Genomic DNA, 17876 nt, shown 5'->3' with positions numbered 1-17876 from the left:
CCACAAAAGGAAAACTATGCCATACTAGCATAGGAACACTATCCATTTTCCAGTATTCTTAGGAAAGGAGGTACTCTCTGGCTAATTTTCTGCATAACTGAGAGCTAACCACAAAATGTTTTCCTTGCAGCTGTTATTATTGAAAAATCTCTCGGCTTGGATTGAGTTCACCCCCTGACATTGTAAGTACTGAGCCATGTGCATGGTTGATCATAACTGCTGCTGCATTGTTCTGGGTCACGAAGGCCGCATGGTCATGATGGCCGAGAATTCTTACCCCGTGAGACATACTGTCATCTCCAAAACAGCCATGTCAAGGGGATCTCCATAAAGTAGACTTTATTTTCTTATAGTAACTTTTTTTTAATGTTTATTCATTTTTGAGAGAGAGAGCTGTGTGAGCGGGGTAGGGGCAGAGAAAGAGGGGACAGAAGATCCAGAGCAGGCTCTGTGCTGATAGCTGTGAGTGCCATGTGGGGCTCAAACTCACAGACCATGCAGTCAGGACCTGAGCCAAAGGACAGTCAACTGAGCCACTCAGGTGCCCCTCCCACAGTAACTTCTTGCTTTTCCCATCAAGAGCTCCCCATCAGATCATTCCTAGCTGTGACCACCAATGAGAAATGTAAATGCAAGGTTAAAACATCTTAACCACAAACTCTGTAATCCAGAAATAGTTCTGAAAACTGAAAACTTTGATAAATTTATGGCAAACTCCTCCGGCCACAAAGCCTGAACTGCTAGAATGTGGTTCAAAGCAAAATCCAACCTACGCTGATGTGGGGCTGCTTACCATTTCTCTTTACCACATCTGTGGTGAAGACGTGCATGTTTTGCTATAGAAATCCTAATAACACTTCCTGCAGCCTGATATAGATTTAGGATACAGTCACTGTAACAACAGCCTAAATCAGCAACAGACCCGACGGCCACAACACAACTGGCCCTAAGGGTTTGAGTAAGGGATGGTCTTTGGAAACAGAGGGTCGGAAGGAACCTAGAGCCCTTCTAGGTCAATCCACTGATACTACAAGCGAGACGAGAGGCCTAGACACAAGTGGGAAGAACAGGAAACATATTCAAAATCACACGTTAGTTTGGAGCTCAGCCCAGGCAGTGCTGCTCCTCCCGGCATCGCTGCCCACAGCCCCGTCAGACGGGCAGCCTCCACGTGGGCTCCTGCGAGCTCAGAACGCAGGTGCCCCGGCACATCGACAGTGTCGACAGGGCACGCCAGAAATATGCTTCTACTGAGATCCTAAGCTGAACTATCTGAAAATGACTGTCATCTGTTATAATGGTTCTCAGTAATCCCACTCTATTTCTCATGACATTTAAGATTGGAGGGAGGTCAATTCCGAGGCATGCTATATGACTCTCAAAAATCACCGCAGAAAACTTCTGAGGATGTCTTTCCATCTCAATGAATTTCCCTTTAGCAAATAGAAACTATATATAGTTTTTTTTTTTATTCTTTTAAACCTTTGCAGTGTGGTTTGAGTTGGAATTGGACAGACCTAATGGGGATCCCAAATACGGCACTTAGCTGTGTCCTAAGGCCAATTAGAACCTCTGTGAGCCCTGGTTTTCTAAGTTGAAAAATAGGAATAATAACACTTTACCTGACTTTTGTGAATCATTAAATTTTAAATAACAGGGGCTCCTGGGTGGCTCAGTCAATTAAGCATCCGACTTCAGCTCAGGTCATGGTCTCACCATTCGTGAGTTTGAGCCCCGCATTGGGCTCTGTGCTGACAGCTCAGAGCCTGGAGCATGCTTTGGATTCTGTGTCTCCCTTTCTCTCTCTGCTCCTCCCCTGCTCATGCTCTGTCTCTCTTTCTTAAAAATAAATAAATTTAAAAATTATTTTAAAAAATAAAAATAAGAAAATTAAATTAAATTGAAAAATTATTATAAATAATGTATTCTGTCCTGGGCACTTAGGAGATGCTTGGTAAAACCCCACCTCCCCGGGCCTCCCTCCTCTCACCCTGTCCGCTCTATCACAGAGAATGACTGTTTCACCTGGGGTGGGGAGGTGGGTGCTGGGAACTGAAGCCAGTGCCCTGAGAAGCGCAGTCCTCCAAAGAATACAGTCTCTCAAGCACTCAATAGTGTGTGCGGGGAAGGAACACTCTTCTGCAAGGGGACCCTGTGTCCAAATCCTAGTTTGGCAACTTTTTACTTGTCTGACCTTAACCAAGACATTTCATTTCTCTGAACCCGGGTGTTGTCTGTAAAATGGAGATGATCGTGTTTGTCGCTAAAGGACGCCATGATGAAAATTCAGTTGGGCACATTTACTGGTTTTGCAACTCAAAGCATTATACAAATCTCTGGAGCATAGAGAAGCAGGAGAGTAGCACCCCAAATCTAGAAACAGACAGTAAGGGACAGTAGAGCAAAGGCCTCAGGTGGAAACGGGCCTGGCAATGTTAGGGATAAGGCTGAGCCCAGGGTGGCAAGGGTGGAAGGAGGGAGAGAGCAGGAGGAGGCAGGTGGGAGAGGTGACGGGGGCCAGTCAGGAAGGACCTGCTGGCTTGAAAGGGCTTTGGCTTTTGATGTGAGGTGCAAGACATTGCAGGCTTTCAAGTGAAGAGGTGAAGTGATAGAACTTAGGTTGGTTTTTTTTTTTAATGTTTATTTACTTATTTTGAGAGAGAGAGAGAGAAATGCAAGCATGGAGGGCCAGAGAGAGGTGGAGAGAGAGAATCCCAAGCAGTCTCCAGACTGTCAGCACAGAGCCAGTGGCGGGGCTCAAACTCACCAACACTGGGTGCATGAGTGGTGGGAGATCCTTTGAAGGAGGGGCCAGCCTGGCTTCCTGGTGGATGTGATGCAGGGTGGGGAAGAGAGAGGAGAGATGACTCCATGGGCTCTGTGAGCAGCTGATGGGTCTGAGGAGGAAGAGCAGGATCTGAGTTCAGGCACCGAGTCTGAGGTGTCTATTAGATGTGCCAGCAGAGATGCCAAGAAGGGAGTTGGAGGTCCGAGCTGGGGCCCTGGAGAAAGGTCTGCTACTCAGAGACGGTCAAGGGGAAGAGGAGGGAGAACTCTTCATTGGACAAAGAAGACAGGCAACGGAGTGGAGGCAAAGTGAGGAAGGCTAGATTCAATCTGAGGACTGCTGAATCGCAGCTGTGTGAAAGCTGAATGAGCAGCCTCAGAAAGGCCCCCTTAGGTTTATAGATAACAACCTTGGGAAATCCTGGCCAAGAGTCGGAAAACAGACTGACCCGCTATGTGGGAGGTGCTGTCCTGGCAGGCACAAACATCACCATAAAATTCTTCCCCAGAAGGGTTCTAGCCCCCCAAGGATAGGGGATCTCACTTCTGACAAAACCTGTGGCCACCTTTGCCCCCGAGAGCCCCGCCGTCAGGACTTGGAATGAACAGCAGACAGACCCTACTCTCGAAACTTCTCCACTAGGCTGCAGCCGCTACCATGGAGCAGGGGAGTGGAAAGCTATCTTTTCCTCTCCCCAAGCCATAAACTAAGTAAGACCTCAGAAGCGCACACACACTTTTACCTTCAGTGCTGGTAGGAGTAAGTGTGCAGTAACAGTGTAGCTCACATTGTGAGCTCATCTTCACAAGAGATTTGTACCATTAGTCTCCCCATCTTACAGATAAAGAAATTAAGTCACAGGAGAATGGAGAAACTCACTCCAAGTTGGATGTAAGTGGCCAAGCCAGATTTAACCCCAACAAACCTGTGCAGGGACCAGAGGGCGCTTGGGCCTCCATCTCTCTTCCTTGTCAGAAAAGCCAGACCTTTCCTTTTCTTTCAAGAATGCAAAGGCAGAGGATGGTGATGACAAAGAACTGCCTTTTGGTGCAGAAAGACCAAGGGTCAGATGACGTCCCTGGGCTGCTCCCTGGAAGCATACCAGCACTGACGTCCGGAGGGCACAGGAGGACCCAGGAGGAGGTGCAAGGGGAGGAGAGCCGTGCTGGCCACACCAGCAAATCACGTCCTTCTGTGTCTTTCCATCCCCTCTCTGCCCAGAGCCGCCATACAGGGCCACCAAGCTGTACAAAGTGAATGTGCTCATCCTTGTGGAGCAGCCTGTTTTCCTGCCCCAGGGCATTTGTTCCCACCCAACTGAAAGTCCCTTTGTAGGCATTTGGTTTCCAAAGCATGACACCTTTCAGCAAGTCTGCAGATCCTCGGCCCCAATGAGAGGAACCACACCACCCTTCCATTCTGGAAACTGGTAGGGAGACCCTACCGATTCCTTTACCTAAAAACCCCCAACCCAAACACAGAGCCCCTCTTTAGGTCATTCACCTGGAAACCAGAGGTTGTGATTATTCTTCGTGAGATCGACCATTTACAGAGAGAATGCTGTGTTCTGTTTGTTACATTATCATGTCTTCCTCACGAATTTCAAACTAAGAATGTTTGGAGATACTGGCCTCGACCCCTCAGAATGACAAATGGGATAGATTAAAAAAAAATCACTGTAGGAATGTCAGTTGGCCTTTCATTCACAGCGCAGTGTGGAAGGGGTCATGTAGACATAAATCGCCAAGATTGTGGTTGAATGACCTCCAATACAAAGTTTTACCCCTCTTCATTAAATAAGCATATGTACATAATCAGTAAATATACTTGGCAAAGAGCATTTGTTTACACTTTTCTTTGCTCTTTCATTTCTACATTCAACAGGTCTTACCAAGGCCTATTACATATGTCAATCGCCATGGTAGGTACAGGCGCCCAGTGGTGACCTGTGTAAACACAGCACCTGTCACCACCAAACAGCCTCGAGCCAAGGCCCCAGCTCTCTGTGGGGCCAGAAAGATTAAGCCAATGCATCTGAGAAAGTGTGAGAAAGATCAGACCTCTTAGTGGGTTGTGGATCTGCTCTAAGAAAAACGACAGGACCCATGTGAGGATGAGCCTGCCTGAGAAGCTGAGCAGATTCCAGGCAGCCGTGGGGACTGATGCAGAACCAGAAAGGGCAGCCCCATTTAGGGAAGGCAACTCGAACTCAGCAGCCCTATTTCCATGTGGGAAAGCCAGCACAGGGGTGCCCAAGGTTTCTCTTTCCAAGAGAAGCCAGAGCTCTTGATTCTTTGTGAATTCTGCTCATTCTAAATAGTCACTCTAATATTTTTAAAAAACTTATTTAAGCCAAAAAAACCTATGTCTGCCACCCCGCTTTGCTTGATGCAGCCAGTTTGTGAAGCTAGTCTAAAGACCAGTGACCTATAATCAGCTGATTATATGCGCCTATTATAAAGTGGATGTTGGGGTGCCTGGGTGGCTCAGTTGGTTGGGCCTCCGACTTTGGCTCAGGTCATGATCTCACACTGGTGGGTTCAAGCCCCGCATCAGGCTCTGTGCTGACAGGTAGCTCAGAGCCTGGAGCCTGCTTCAGAATCTGTGTCTCCCTCTCTCTCTGCCCCTCCCACTCATGTTCTGTCTCTCTCTGTCTCAAAAATAAAACATTAAAAACATTAAAAAATAAAATATACAAATATATAGAAACTTTAAAAAATAAATAAATAAATAAATAAAATAAAGTGGATGTTTCCTGTTGTGACCACAGAAATGAAGCTGCAGTCTCTCAGAAACCAGAGTCGAAATGAGTGGGCATCTGAATCACAAGTCAAATGCAGGATGCTTACCTCAGACGCTGGATATCAAGTTGCCATTACTATTTACTTCCCCCTGATGGCTTTTTTTAGAAGTTTCTAGGAGAATTAAAGGGAAAATGTGTAGAGTGCAATTTCTTTTCTGATCTTTGACATGAGGATGCAGCAGACTGGGCCTTTTCCCAAGGCCTGATGAAAAGCTGGAAAGAAAAGATTCTTAACCCTGAATGACAGCCTGCCTTTGGGAAATGCATTCTGGGCCATTCAGGGGATGGGGCGATCCTGACCTTTTATCTTAGGCAGCAAAAAAATATGAAAGGTAGGTGATCCCCGAAGTGTAAGCATGCCTTTGGTGGAGTGGCCAGCGCTTCCATATGCTCCCAGGATAAGGCCGGCGGACCCTGTCTCCAATTGCTCTGTCTTACCCAGCCCCTTCCTTCTCCCTCTGGCTTAGGGAGCCAAGGTCAGGAGTGAGCAGGGGTCAGATGTGAACAGCTATGGTAACCAGCACGTTCAGATTTTAAGTCACAGTAGTCCTAGGGAGGCTCCTGTAGACTCGGATGTAGGCCCGGGAGCCTTCCCATAGCTCACCCTTTGTCCCAAAGGCCATCTCCTCCGCCCTCCTGTGTGTGATTTACACCTCACCTCCTCCAAAGAGCATCTGAGGTAGCCTAGGGGAGAAGACACGCGGATCACTGTGTGAACCACAGAGCTGTGAGTGACAGAGGAAAGAGTCTCTACTGCTTCTGCACTGTCTGGCAAATGGCCACAGGAGCCCTGTCTTCTGGAGTGTTTAATCCTCTCACGTCCCGTCACCACCCAGCGCAACATGAGTAATAATGACTCCGAAAGCTCTCCACCTCCTGGCTCTGCCCTTACTTTTCCTACCTGTAATCCCTCCACCAGGGCAGTTTTCTGTGCCCCAGGTTGGTCTGCTTCCTCCCCACCCTCCCGACCTTCTAAACTATGAGGCCTGTCCTCTGGGCTGTCTCTAATCCTGCAATCAATTCCTTTCCAGGCTTGTTTCTTGTGAAGCTGTCTGTCAGAGGGCGGGTTGTCTGGAAATGGACTCCAAGTGCAGACTGTTGAGGTGCAGCCAGCGGAAATCTAAGCGGACGCCTGAGAAAGGGGCGGGCAGACTGGTGGAGGGAACAGTCGTGTGGGCCGGGCCACACGGCTGCCTGTCAAAGCCATTGATGGATTCGTAAGCACCAGACATCATGCCAGGGTCGGCGCCACTTTATTGGAGGACTTCTGGAAGGTGACTTTGTAGCCGAGGCTGTTCCCCTGAAGGACTTGGCAGCTGGAGGTTGTGTGTAGACCACAGTCTCCACAGCTCGCAGCAAGTTCTTTGAAATGGGGCCTGGGCAGCACCCCCTCGGTTCACCACACTGCCCAAGGCTAATCCTATCAGAGTCTGATCATCTAAGGGCTCTAGCAGCCCTGAAGGTAGACAAATAAGCCCACAGCCCACCGTGTCACCTTCCCACTTGGGGCACCACGGTGCACACATGCTAGCAAGTGATCCTATGATCTCATCGCTGGTTCCCTAAAACAGAGCTTCCTGGTCTAAGAGCTGAAAAAAGGGAGGCCAAGATATTTCCCATTAAATCCCTAGAGCAAACAGGAAGGTTCTGGGCAGTTTGCTTCCTTTGACTTATTCCACTGTGCAGAATAAATATCCTTTTTGAAACTTTGAGACACAGCGCTCTAGAACCATCTATTCTTGCCCTTCACTCAGTCACTGGTCACACATTTATTGGACATTTATTAAGCTTCAGATATCAAGCTAACCCTTGGAGGCAGAGTGGGAAACAGGTCACAGAAGGTCACTGTCACTGAGACACAGTGTAGTGGAAAGGAAAGATTGGACAAGTAAACACAGAAACATAATCAGAAATAGTGTGAGCGCTACAGGAGAGGCTACCGAGATGGGAGAGGATGGGCAGAATGACAAGACATCAGGTCAGAAACCTTGGCAGGTGCTGGATCTCATGGGGCCTAGAACCATGGAATGGGGTTTACACTTTATTCCATGTTCAAGGGAAAGCCATTGGTGGATTCATAAGCACCGGACATCATGACCTGATTTATATTTTCACATGAACACTCTTCATGGAAAAGAACTATGGGGGTGACAGAAGCGGTCACAGGAAGTGGTCATAGGAAGGCCTGTTTAGAAAGAGCTGTAGGGGGCACCTGGGTGGCTCAGTTGGCTGACCATCTGACTCTGGCTCAGCTTAGGTCATGATTTCACAGTTCATGAGTTCAAGTCCCATGTTGGGCTCTGTGCTGACAGCTCAGAGCCTGGAGCCTGCTTCTGATTCTGTGTCTCCCTCTCTCTCTGCCTCTCCCCCACTTTCTCTTTCCCTTTCTCTCAAAAAATAAATAAACTTAAAAGAAAATAATAATAATGGGAAAAAAAAAAGAAAGAAAGAGCTGCAGGAATTCTGCCTGGAGACAACGCCGCTGACTGCGGGTCATCACAGTGGAGACGGAGAAGAGTAGGATTCTAATATACTTTTAAACAACAATGAATCCTTCTGGCCCTCAAAATGTTCACACCCTGTTGGAAAGAACAGCTGTGTACAAAAGCCATGTAATATAGCAAAATAGTTACTTCAAAGAAAATCTGGAAGGTACAGATGGAGCTTAGGGACGGGGCAGGGATGACTTCCCAGGGGGCCAAGGTGCTCGCAGCCGCATGCAGGCTGGGGAGGGAAAAGAACAGTTTGCTGAGCACACTCACCCTGGGCGTGCCTTCTAGCAGAAGAGGCAGCGCCTGTGGCGGCCGTGAGCACGTGCCCAACAGACCTCCAACTACAAGGGCCTTTGCTGACCAACGCCCGGTGACTGTGCCTGTAACCACCTGCTGGCACCTCTCCCACTGTGAGTGTTGTTTTGTGTATAGAAACCTGTTTGCATGACTGTTTTTCTCACCAGATTTCAAGCTCTCACAAGACATCCTCTTTTTTGTTTGTTTGTTTATTTTGAGAGGGAGAGAGAGAGAGCAAGAGGAGAGGCACAGAGGGAGGAAGTGGGGGAAAGAATCCCAAGCAGGCTCCATGGTGTCATCGCAGAGCCCAACTCAGGGCTCCTTCTCAGGACCTGAGCTGAAATCAAGAGTCAGATGTTTAACTGACTGAGGCACCCAGACGCCCCTCCCCAACATCTTCTTCTTGATTATTGTGGTAATAAAGCTCTTGATGAATAACTAAAAGTCTCCTCTGATGACTGTACCAATAAACACCAAATCACTCCTTCACTCCCCAGCCCTCCAAGCTTACTTCAAATTGTGCAGTAATTGCAAAGGTGTTGCCTTCAGGTGTGGTCTCTCCTACCAGTTCCTGGAGGGGAAAACCTCTGTTCCCCTTTTTGTGCCTTTTCATGGGCTGCCATGTACTGATGTGTACATTCAGAGGGCCACCCAAAGACTACTGAGCGAAATGAATCAACACAAATGGATTTAAATCAATATGCAGTAGTGATTACCGACTAACGGGATTTGATTCCTTTCTTGGTTACCAGGATGGCGAAGTGACCACCTGCTGCTTGCTTAAGGGTTTCGTCTACTTAGCGCTGCCCCAACATGTCTGCTGAAACTGATCACTCATCAGGAGGAACATCACCCCTTTACTCTGCTGCAACGCCCCAGCCTCCCACACAGACCGTGTCTTCAGAGGAAGAAGACATCGAGGAAGAAGAGTATTCAGAGAAAGAGTATCTGTTTCCTGAAGAGGAAGAGTATCTGGAAGGGGAGGAATATCTGGATGAAGGCTGCTACCTAGAGGAGGAAATGTTGCTGAAGGGGAAGGAGTATCTGTGTGAAGACAGGTACGCGAAGGCGGGAGAGCAACTACGCGGGGAAGAGGACCTGGAAGAAGAATATCTGTTTGGAAAGTATGTGGACGACAGTGAGTATCTGGACAAGGGAGAGTGTCTGAAAGGCAAAGAGCATCTGGGACAGGGTATCCAGGGGAGGGCCTCCTAAAAGACAGCAACTTAGTCTACCACCACACCCAGGGAAAAAAGATGAAACGTGAGATAGAGCCAAAGCTCAGCTGTCAATCCTGCCCTCGGTGCCGACAGGCAGGAACGTTCCTGACCGGGTTCTCCCAACCTCAGTAGCCGGGCCCCCAAGAACTGTGCCCACAGCGCAGAGAGGCATAATGATCATAAAGCACCTACTCATAAACAAAACAAGCAGAATGTCGCCCATAATTTTTATCTTTTCCTTATTGCACAAATAACACGTTATCTATTGTGGGTGTGAGGAAAACTGTATATGAACAAAACGAAGAAAGCAAAAACCCCTCCCATCCAGAGGGGAATAATCACTTTCTCATTTTGGTTATACCCTCACCAGGCTTTATAAAGCATGTGTGACCCGCTTTTTTAAGGTACATTTACTTGTATATGTATATACTGCAATTACACATAAATATTACATACTTCTAGGAATATATCATTCATGTTATTAAATTTTCTCCAAATCATGTTAAGAGTTGTATCACACTGTATTGTATTTGCAAGTCATAATATTTTTAATCACCACACCAGGATTGGCTAGAAGTCCAATGCGCTATCCGTTGTGCCATAATACTGTTAATCGGTTCCCTATTATTATTAATCATTCATCGCTTCTCATTTTTTTTTGTTATTTTTCAAGCAGCACTTTGATACACATCCAGAGAGCTCAATTCTATCAGTGACCTCCAATTACTTCCCAGAATACATCCCCCAGTCTGTTGCTAGGCCCACAGACACTGGTGCGCTTCTCCGGGTACCCAGTAGGTCTCTGGAAGGCATCATCTTACCCTGCTGCTGAGTATTAACGTTGGAGTGATTTCTCTCATTCTGGGGCTGACATTTTTCCAATGCTGTTTCTGCACTTGGCACCTTCTCCTTAAACTGGGCTTTATTATTTGGCAGCGGTCTCCTCGTGCTGTTGTTGTTAGAAGCGACTGATCGCAGTTTCTAGTAGGCACGTGGGGCCTTCCCTTGCTGGCGTGACTGCATGGCCTTATACATCCAACCAGGTTCAGAGAGTGAAAAATCCAGGTTATTGGCATCATCTTCACGCTGACCTAGAAATAGAACTACATTATTTTTCTGGATCTGGTTCCGTTACCCACTGCAAGCATCTCAGGCAGCTTGACTTTGTGTTTTGTGTTTTCTGCTTTTTGTTTTTGGGTTTTTGTTGTTGTTGTTGTTATTGTTGGGCGGCTTGGATTTTTAAATCCCAGTCTGATTACGCACAGCCTACATCTAAAAACTGAGTGTTCCCAACAGCCACACAGGCATTTTTGCCTTTACATCCCTCTTCATCAAATCAGATGCATCATCCTAGATTCCTGCTACCCCCGTAGAAATTTAGTTGTGGCACTGGGGAGATAATTCTCTGTTGCTGGGAAACTCTCTTTTGTGTGTGCCTCTCTGCCTCTCAGAATCCTAATATCCCTGCTGTTCAAAATACCAAGTATAATTCCGATACTGAAAAATAGCATTTGGACCATTTGTTTCGCACAGTATGAATCAAGAATTCTTAACATGTTCCCTGTATGCACTGGGCCTTTGTAAATATATTACCCACTAGAGTAGGACAAATACAATGCTGTCAAGTGAATGGAACTGTGTATAAAGCAAAAGCTTTGGAAATAAATGCCCTGCTAGCAAAATTTGGAGAGGCACTGAAAAAACTGTAGAGGGATGTTAAAATGCCCTTAAAAGCACATGGAGGAATGTTTTGGTCTATGAAAACCCAGGGTACCATGCCAGGCTGCACAGAACATGTTAAATTAAAAAGAGTCTACATCAAGACTTGGAGCTTTTCAAAAGAATTTACATCAAGATTTCCTTATGTAGAGGGGCGCCTGGATGGCTCAGTCGGTTAAGCATCCGGCTTCGGCTCAGGTCATGATCTCACGGTAAGTGGGTTCGAGCCCTGCATCAGGCTCTGTGCTGACCGCTAGCTCAGAGCCTAGAGCCTGTCTTCAGATCCTGTGACTTCCTCTCTCTCTGACCCTCCCTTGCTCATGCTGTCTGTCTGTCTGTCTGTCTGTCTCTCTCTCTCTCTCAAAAATAAATAAAAACATTAAAAAATTAAAAAAAAGATTTCCTTATGTGGAATATTCTGCTGATACCTCTAAGCTATAAATTTGCTTAGCCCTTGGCCCAAGAATGCCTTCCTGACCCATAGCAAATGCTCGGTGAATGCAAACTGAATCAAGTTTAATGTCAATTGTTTCCTAAAGCAAATACACATGCATGTGTACACACATGCACACACCTACATTTTTTAAATTTTTAATAAATTAATGGGCACCTAGAAATGACAAAATGGGCTTCCCTCTCTCAGGTTGATGGATTAATTACTAGAGACCAGCAGTGGAGCACTAAGTTGAGAAAGATTCTGAGGCCCCATTTGGCCCAAAGGGACGGACAAGCAAGTGTGCCATTTGTCTATTTGGTGGTAGGTATGAGTCTATCACAAAGAACATGGTTTTCTTCCAATCTCAAGAGCTTAACTTCCTAGGTTTGCATGTCAGATTTCTACCACTTCTTGGTGCATGAACTTGGATAAGTCACTGAAGCCCTTGGTGTGCTGGTTTTCTTAACTATAAATTAGGAATAACAGACATACCTTATAGGATACTTGTGAAGATTAAAAGGCATTTAATTATGTAATGCATTATGAACTCTGCCAAGCAAATAGCATTTGAAGCCTATGCAAGTGTTAGCTATATTACTATTACTATTCCCGTAGTGTATTGTGTTTTATTGTTCTCCTACCCATTGACTTGTGAAGGGTAATTTATACTCCCCCCACCACATACCCTACCCCCTCAGTTTCTGAATTGGACTTAACAAAAAGAGAAGATGCGATGAATTGGGGTGTAGGAGGGGTCTGTGCCCCCCACCTAACTACTCTATAAGCAGGTCAATTTTAGAAACTCCCATTGCCCTGGATAAATCAGAGTAGGGTCACCCTAACAACCTCTACCTTCCTCTCTTCTTTAAAGAAATTATTTCCCCCATGGTTTGTGGGGAAATCCAATAAAATTAGATGAGTAACTTGAATATAAATGCAGCATCAATTGCCACTGAAAAATCAATAGCTCCAAATGACTGACCTCTCTGAGAGATCCCACATAGGTTTCTTAAACTGTGGGTGTCCACGCTGCAGCTGTGATGTCAGAGTCAGATAATCCAGCACATGGTGGGGCCTTTGACCTTGGGTATGTCACTGACTTTCTCTAAGCTTCAGTTGGCCTGTATGTAAAACTACCTTTCTTCACAGTGTGGTTGCAATATTTGAGTGAAAACGTAGATCTGGAAATGCTTCGAAAGCTCTCCCACCTCAATTGTGCAAAAATGCTCTTCTGATCTCATGTGGGCGGGAGGTGCTAGAAGGAAGTGCCATCCATGTTACCATCATGCTGTCGTAGAACATGAAACCACCCCATAATGAGGCCTCTTTTCTTTTTTTAGAACCCCAGACCTTCCTAAAGATGAAGTCGGCTCTGTGGCAAATAATACCACAGAGACGTCACAGTATATTAGTTTTGATTCGTGTTTTTGCCCAGTTGTACTTTGATATGCGTCATCTGCTGTTCTGATTTTCTTTAGCCTTACTGCCCCCACTCCTTCTTCTGTAGCTCCAGATGCTGTTGGGCCCAAATGCTGTTACCATTCTGTTGCGATTTCCAGTTGAGATTTGATGCCCCAACAACCCTTTCCTACAGGGTCTCCAGCAATTTCCTGGGCACTGAAGAAGAAAGGTTTGCAATATATTGACAAGGCAGGGATGGGAGAGCCAGCCAGGTTTTCAGGCAGAACACTTCACAGATGGTGACAGAGCTTTGCAACCAGCTTGCCTTGAGTTGAAACTGGTGAGGGAGATGCTGAGCCCCAAGTCACTCACAGCCTCCACTCTGCTCCGGAACAAACAGCATCATTTTCTCTACATGTCTCTGTATGTGTCTTATCCAAGGTCGGGAGCACAGTGCGGTGGCCATGGGCATGTGTTGTGTATTTCACCATCTTCATCCCCTTAAATTCTCCCAGTTGTCATTTGTCTCCACTTTGCAAATGAAGAACCTGGAGTCAGAGAGAGGGTATGTGACTCCTCTGAGGTCATGGAAAACCATTAGCAGAACCAGGACAGGCTCCCAAGTTTTCTCATCTCTTCTTCTTGTAATCACCTCTGTGTCTTTTCTCTTTTCCTTCCTCCTTTTTATTCTTTGTTTTGGCTTTTTAAACAGATTATGTGCATATTTTAATTTTAGGAGAATGGCATAAAAAAGTAAAATCTATTTATTTGTTTTTGAGAGAGAGAAAGCACATAAGCAAGCGAGAGTGGCAGAGGGAGAGAGAGACAATCCCAAGGAGGCTCCTGCTCAGTGCAGAGCCCAGTGCAGGGCTTGATCCCACCTGGGCCAAAATCAAGAGTCCTGGTGCTCAACCAACTGAGCTACTCAGGTGCCCCTACTTTTGGTCATTTTTTAATTGAAAACTTGAAAAAAAAAAAAAAAGAAAGTAGGAAAACATTGTCCACTCTACCAACATCCAAATATAAATAAACCTGGTTCATGTTTTAGTGACTTTTATGCTGTCCTTCCTGTTCTTATTTTTTCTATATTTGGTGGTGCTGGTGGTGGTGGTGGTCCTTGTTTTATAGTTTTGTGTTTACTGTTTTCAACATACTAAATGTACACGTTTGTATTTTATTTTTGTAACAGTCTTGTGACTTTAATATTTGCCCCTGTTGTTTAATTTTTGTGGACATCATTTTAACAGTCAAGTAATATATTCCTCAATAATATTCTGTCTCCTGGGTAAACTATGGGTAAGGATACGTGTTGAACATTTAAGTGTCAAACTTCAAATTCTGGTTCTCATTTCTTTACTACTTCCACTGTGCCAGTCTCTATTATTAGAATTGATGGCATATTTTATCCCAATTGTGCATGAAATTCCTGATGTATCATTCAGGGCAAATGGGTAATTAAATGACACAAGCAGCCTCTTTGAAATTAGAACTAATTTTTAAAATATTTATACCTTCAGGGCACCTGGGTGTCTCAGTCAGTTAAGCATCCAACTTGAGCTCAGGTCATCATCTCATGGTTTGTGAGCTCAAGCCCCACACCAGGCTCTGTGCTGACAGCTCAGAGCCTGAAACCTGTTTCTGATTCTGTCTTCCTCTCTCTCTGCCCCTCCCCCACTCGCACTCTGTCTCTCTCACTCCCAAAAATGAATAAATGTTAAAAATAAATTTTAGTATTTATATCCTCTGAACCTCAGTCACCTTTTCTGTGCAGAAATCCTTCATCTCAGGACGGAGGGAGGTCTCCCTGATAACCCAAAGTTTAACAAAGCAAACTTGAATTTCCAAAATCCATGCTTTCATGAAAATTATCTTCTTGAGTTCTCATTGACTTTATGAAATTTAGCCTGTAATTTCTAAAGGAACCCATTAAGAGACACAATACTAATGAAAAGTAAAAATAGAAAAATTCTACAAATCGGGGCCTCTCCACCCCAAAACCAGCATCACATACTTGAGAACACATTTTTAAATAGAAAAAAAAAAATGCCTTCTTTTTTTTCAATATTGTCTTTCTCTGTTTTTTCCAACAGAATTCAAGGGGAAAGATTTATGGAAAAACCTGTCTAACCTTACAAGGTAATAGTTTTCTTTTTTAATAAATCGAATGGAAATTCATGCTTAGGGATGATGCTTCAGGACAAAGATGGGAAGTAGGGGGGTGGGGTGGCCGCGCAGGGTGCGGGCCCCCTGGAGATGGAGGGGTTTGGGGGAGGGGCGGGGGTCTCAGGGAGTCACGAAGAAAGGACCTCCCACCCTTCCCCTTAGGCCACTCATCCACTCACAGGGTGAGGGGTGGTTCCCAAGGTCGGATTCCTGGGCACCCAGAACCACAGACAGGAAAGGGCAGGGGCCATCTGAGTGTGCGGGGGAGGTCTCAGCCTGGGAGAGGTGGCAAGGGGCTTGTGGCCGTGCTCACGGTAAACAGATGGATGAATGCCCCACAGAGAGTTGCCATCTTCCTGGTTCAGGCCAGTTTCCAAGGTCTAGGTTACCATGCAGTGAGCACTCCTTAAACCGCGCCAGGGCCCGGAGCACCCAAGACAGTCGCTGCCAGGCCTCCGCAACAAGTGGGCCTCCTTAGATGCGCTCAGCTCTGCACAAAGCAAGGTGCGGGGTACCCCCCACCTCTCACTCACAGGCCTGTCCCTGTGTCTCCTCCCCCACGATCTCTCCCCAAAGGATGATTTGTTGGGGGTGGGGGGAGGGAGGCATTTATGTCCACTGGTGAAGCGGGTTGGCACTAGATACAAAGAAAGCACAAGGCTTTTCGGTGTTGGTGAGCCGCAGCAGGGAGGGCCCCCGCACTTCGGCGCAGGGAGCCCACAGGTGACAACTTGCGGGCTCCCCCTCTCCGGGTACGGCGGCCCCCACAACTGCTCCCCACCACCCCTGGCCCTGAGCTCCGAGCTCCGCGCTGCACACTCCTGGGGGCCCGGCACTGCGGGTCTGCCGGCTTTGCCTCCACTGCAACAACACGTGACACAGAGTAGCTCTTCGGAGGCCTCCACCTCACTTGCTGACACCCACAGCATACTGAGCGATGTGGCAGTGACCGCTGGAAAAGCCGTGACTGAGAACAGGGACCCTGGTGCAAGGCTGCTTGGGTCCAAATTTCAGCTCCGCCTCCCAGCCAGCCACTTGCCCTCGGGCAGCCACTTAATCTCCTTATGCCCGGACTCTCCCTTCTTAAAACTGGCCGGTGAGAATTCCAGTTGCAGAAGGAAATGAGCAGTAGCTCACGGGGCTCCCTGAGAACAGTGCCTAGCGCACACGACATGCTCACAAACAGCTCTGGACCGTTGTTATTCCTGGTGTGCTCCCCACGAGCCCCCACGTGGAAACTTCGCATGCCTGAAAAAAGAGTCACGACCCTGGGTCAGCTTTAATCTTAGCACATGCACCCATCCAGCCCTTTATTCATATTCCAGCTGAGTGGCTTTCCTGTCACTGAGGAGCGTGTGGGGATCAGAGGGGCCCTGGGGCCTCACCTGCGTCAGTCTTATGCTCCCCAGCTTGGGTCCCAGAGTCCAGGTCAGGCTGTGGGTGCTCAGAGAGCCCCTGCATTTCCTGACACAAGGTTACCAAGAGACTGAAAGGGCACAAACCCCTTCAGGCAGGACAGGTGACACTCATATTGGTGTGTTAAGGCAGGGGGTGGGAAAAGGAAGTCCTTGATAGAGGGGAAGGTTCACTCTCCCACCTCTACACGCACGCCCTGGAGGTCCCCCACCCCGCACCCATGCTGAAACCGCTGAAGATGCAGGCCTGCAGCCATCAGCCCTCCCCAGGACCCAGGACCCACGCTCCTCCTGCGCCCTTCCGCTACTGACCAGGCAGGGAGCTGGCACTGGGCCCAGGTAGGCCAGGCCCTCAGCCCTGCTGTCACAGGTGCCCCAGAGACTCTGTAGCATTCCAGCCCCGGGCAGGTGTGGCGGGGGGATGCTGAGTAAATGTCCACGGCAATGGCAATGACCAGATAGGCCCGCCATTACCTTAAGTATCATCCCCTCATTGTGTTGGGCAGCTTTGATTTCTCAGAATCCTTTCATGGGGACTTGCATTACTTCTTGGGCTCCCAGGGAGCACCTGGTGAGTGAGATTGGACGGGCATCATCCCACTAAAAGGATAAAGCCAGGGAGAGTCTCCTGACCTGGCCTGAGGCCTAGAACAGGGCAAGAGTTGACACTTGCTTACAGAGCTTACATACGTCCACTAGTTCTCAATCCCTGTAGCCGCCTGATCTAGGATCTGCCATCTTGCCGCTTGACCCCATTGCCCCATTTCAATGGCACATCCTGAGAACACAGCCGCTGTACCCTAGCCCTAGCCCTAGCCCCTGGGTCCCTTGGAAATGAAACAAGATCTATCTGTAACTCCCACAGGCACTGAGGCTACCGGGTAAAGCGAGTGGCCTCCTCCTCTCTCCCTCAACCTCTTCACCCCCAGCTTCAGACCACAGCCCCTCACCCTCTCCCTGTCCCTCTCTGTATGGGGGTACACTGAGCCAGACAGGAAACAGGCCTGTCTCTGAAGGGCCACCAAACCGCTTACCTCCCCAGTAAGAAGAGCAGCAGACAAGAATGCACTTGCTCACTCCCATCTGGTCCCTACCAGCGGGGACCCGTGAGGGAGGTATGATTATCAGAAAGGTGCAGAAGC

General features: G+C 47.4%; 1 protein-coding gene across 1 annotated transcript in view; it reads left to right on the top strand.

The window, feature by feature from the left end:
* Window positions 1–17876, top strand: part of ERICH6B (glutamate rich 6B) — a 65128-nt gene that overhangs the window by 7134 nt on the left and 40118 nt on the right. The window contains exons 2-4 of the mRNA XM_029938462.1: window positions 131–182; window positions 9133–9518; window positions 15247–15292. Coding sequence (XP_029794322.1) covers window positions 9194–9518; window positions 15247–15292 — 371 coding nt within the window. The 5' untranslated portion in view covers window positions 131–182; window positions 9133–9193. The remainder of the gene's footprint in view (window positions 1–130; window positions 183–9132; window positions 9519–15246; window positions 15293–17876) is intronic.

The sequence above is a fragment of the Suricata suricatta genome, chromosome 4 (assembly GCF_006229205.1).
Source record: "Suricata suricatta isolate VVHF042 chromosome 4, meerkat_22Aug2017_6uvM2_HiC, whole genome shotgun sequence".
NCBI classification, from domain to species: Eukaryota; Metazoa; Chordata; class Mammalia; order Carnivora; family Herpestidae; genus Suricata; species Suricata suricatta.
The sequence above is the reverse complement of the archived record's forward strand: the minus strand, read 5'-3'. Positions and strand labels throughout refer to the sequence as shown.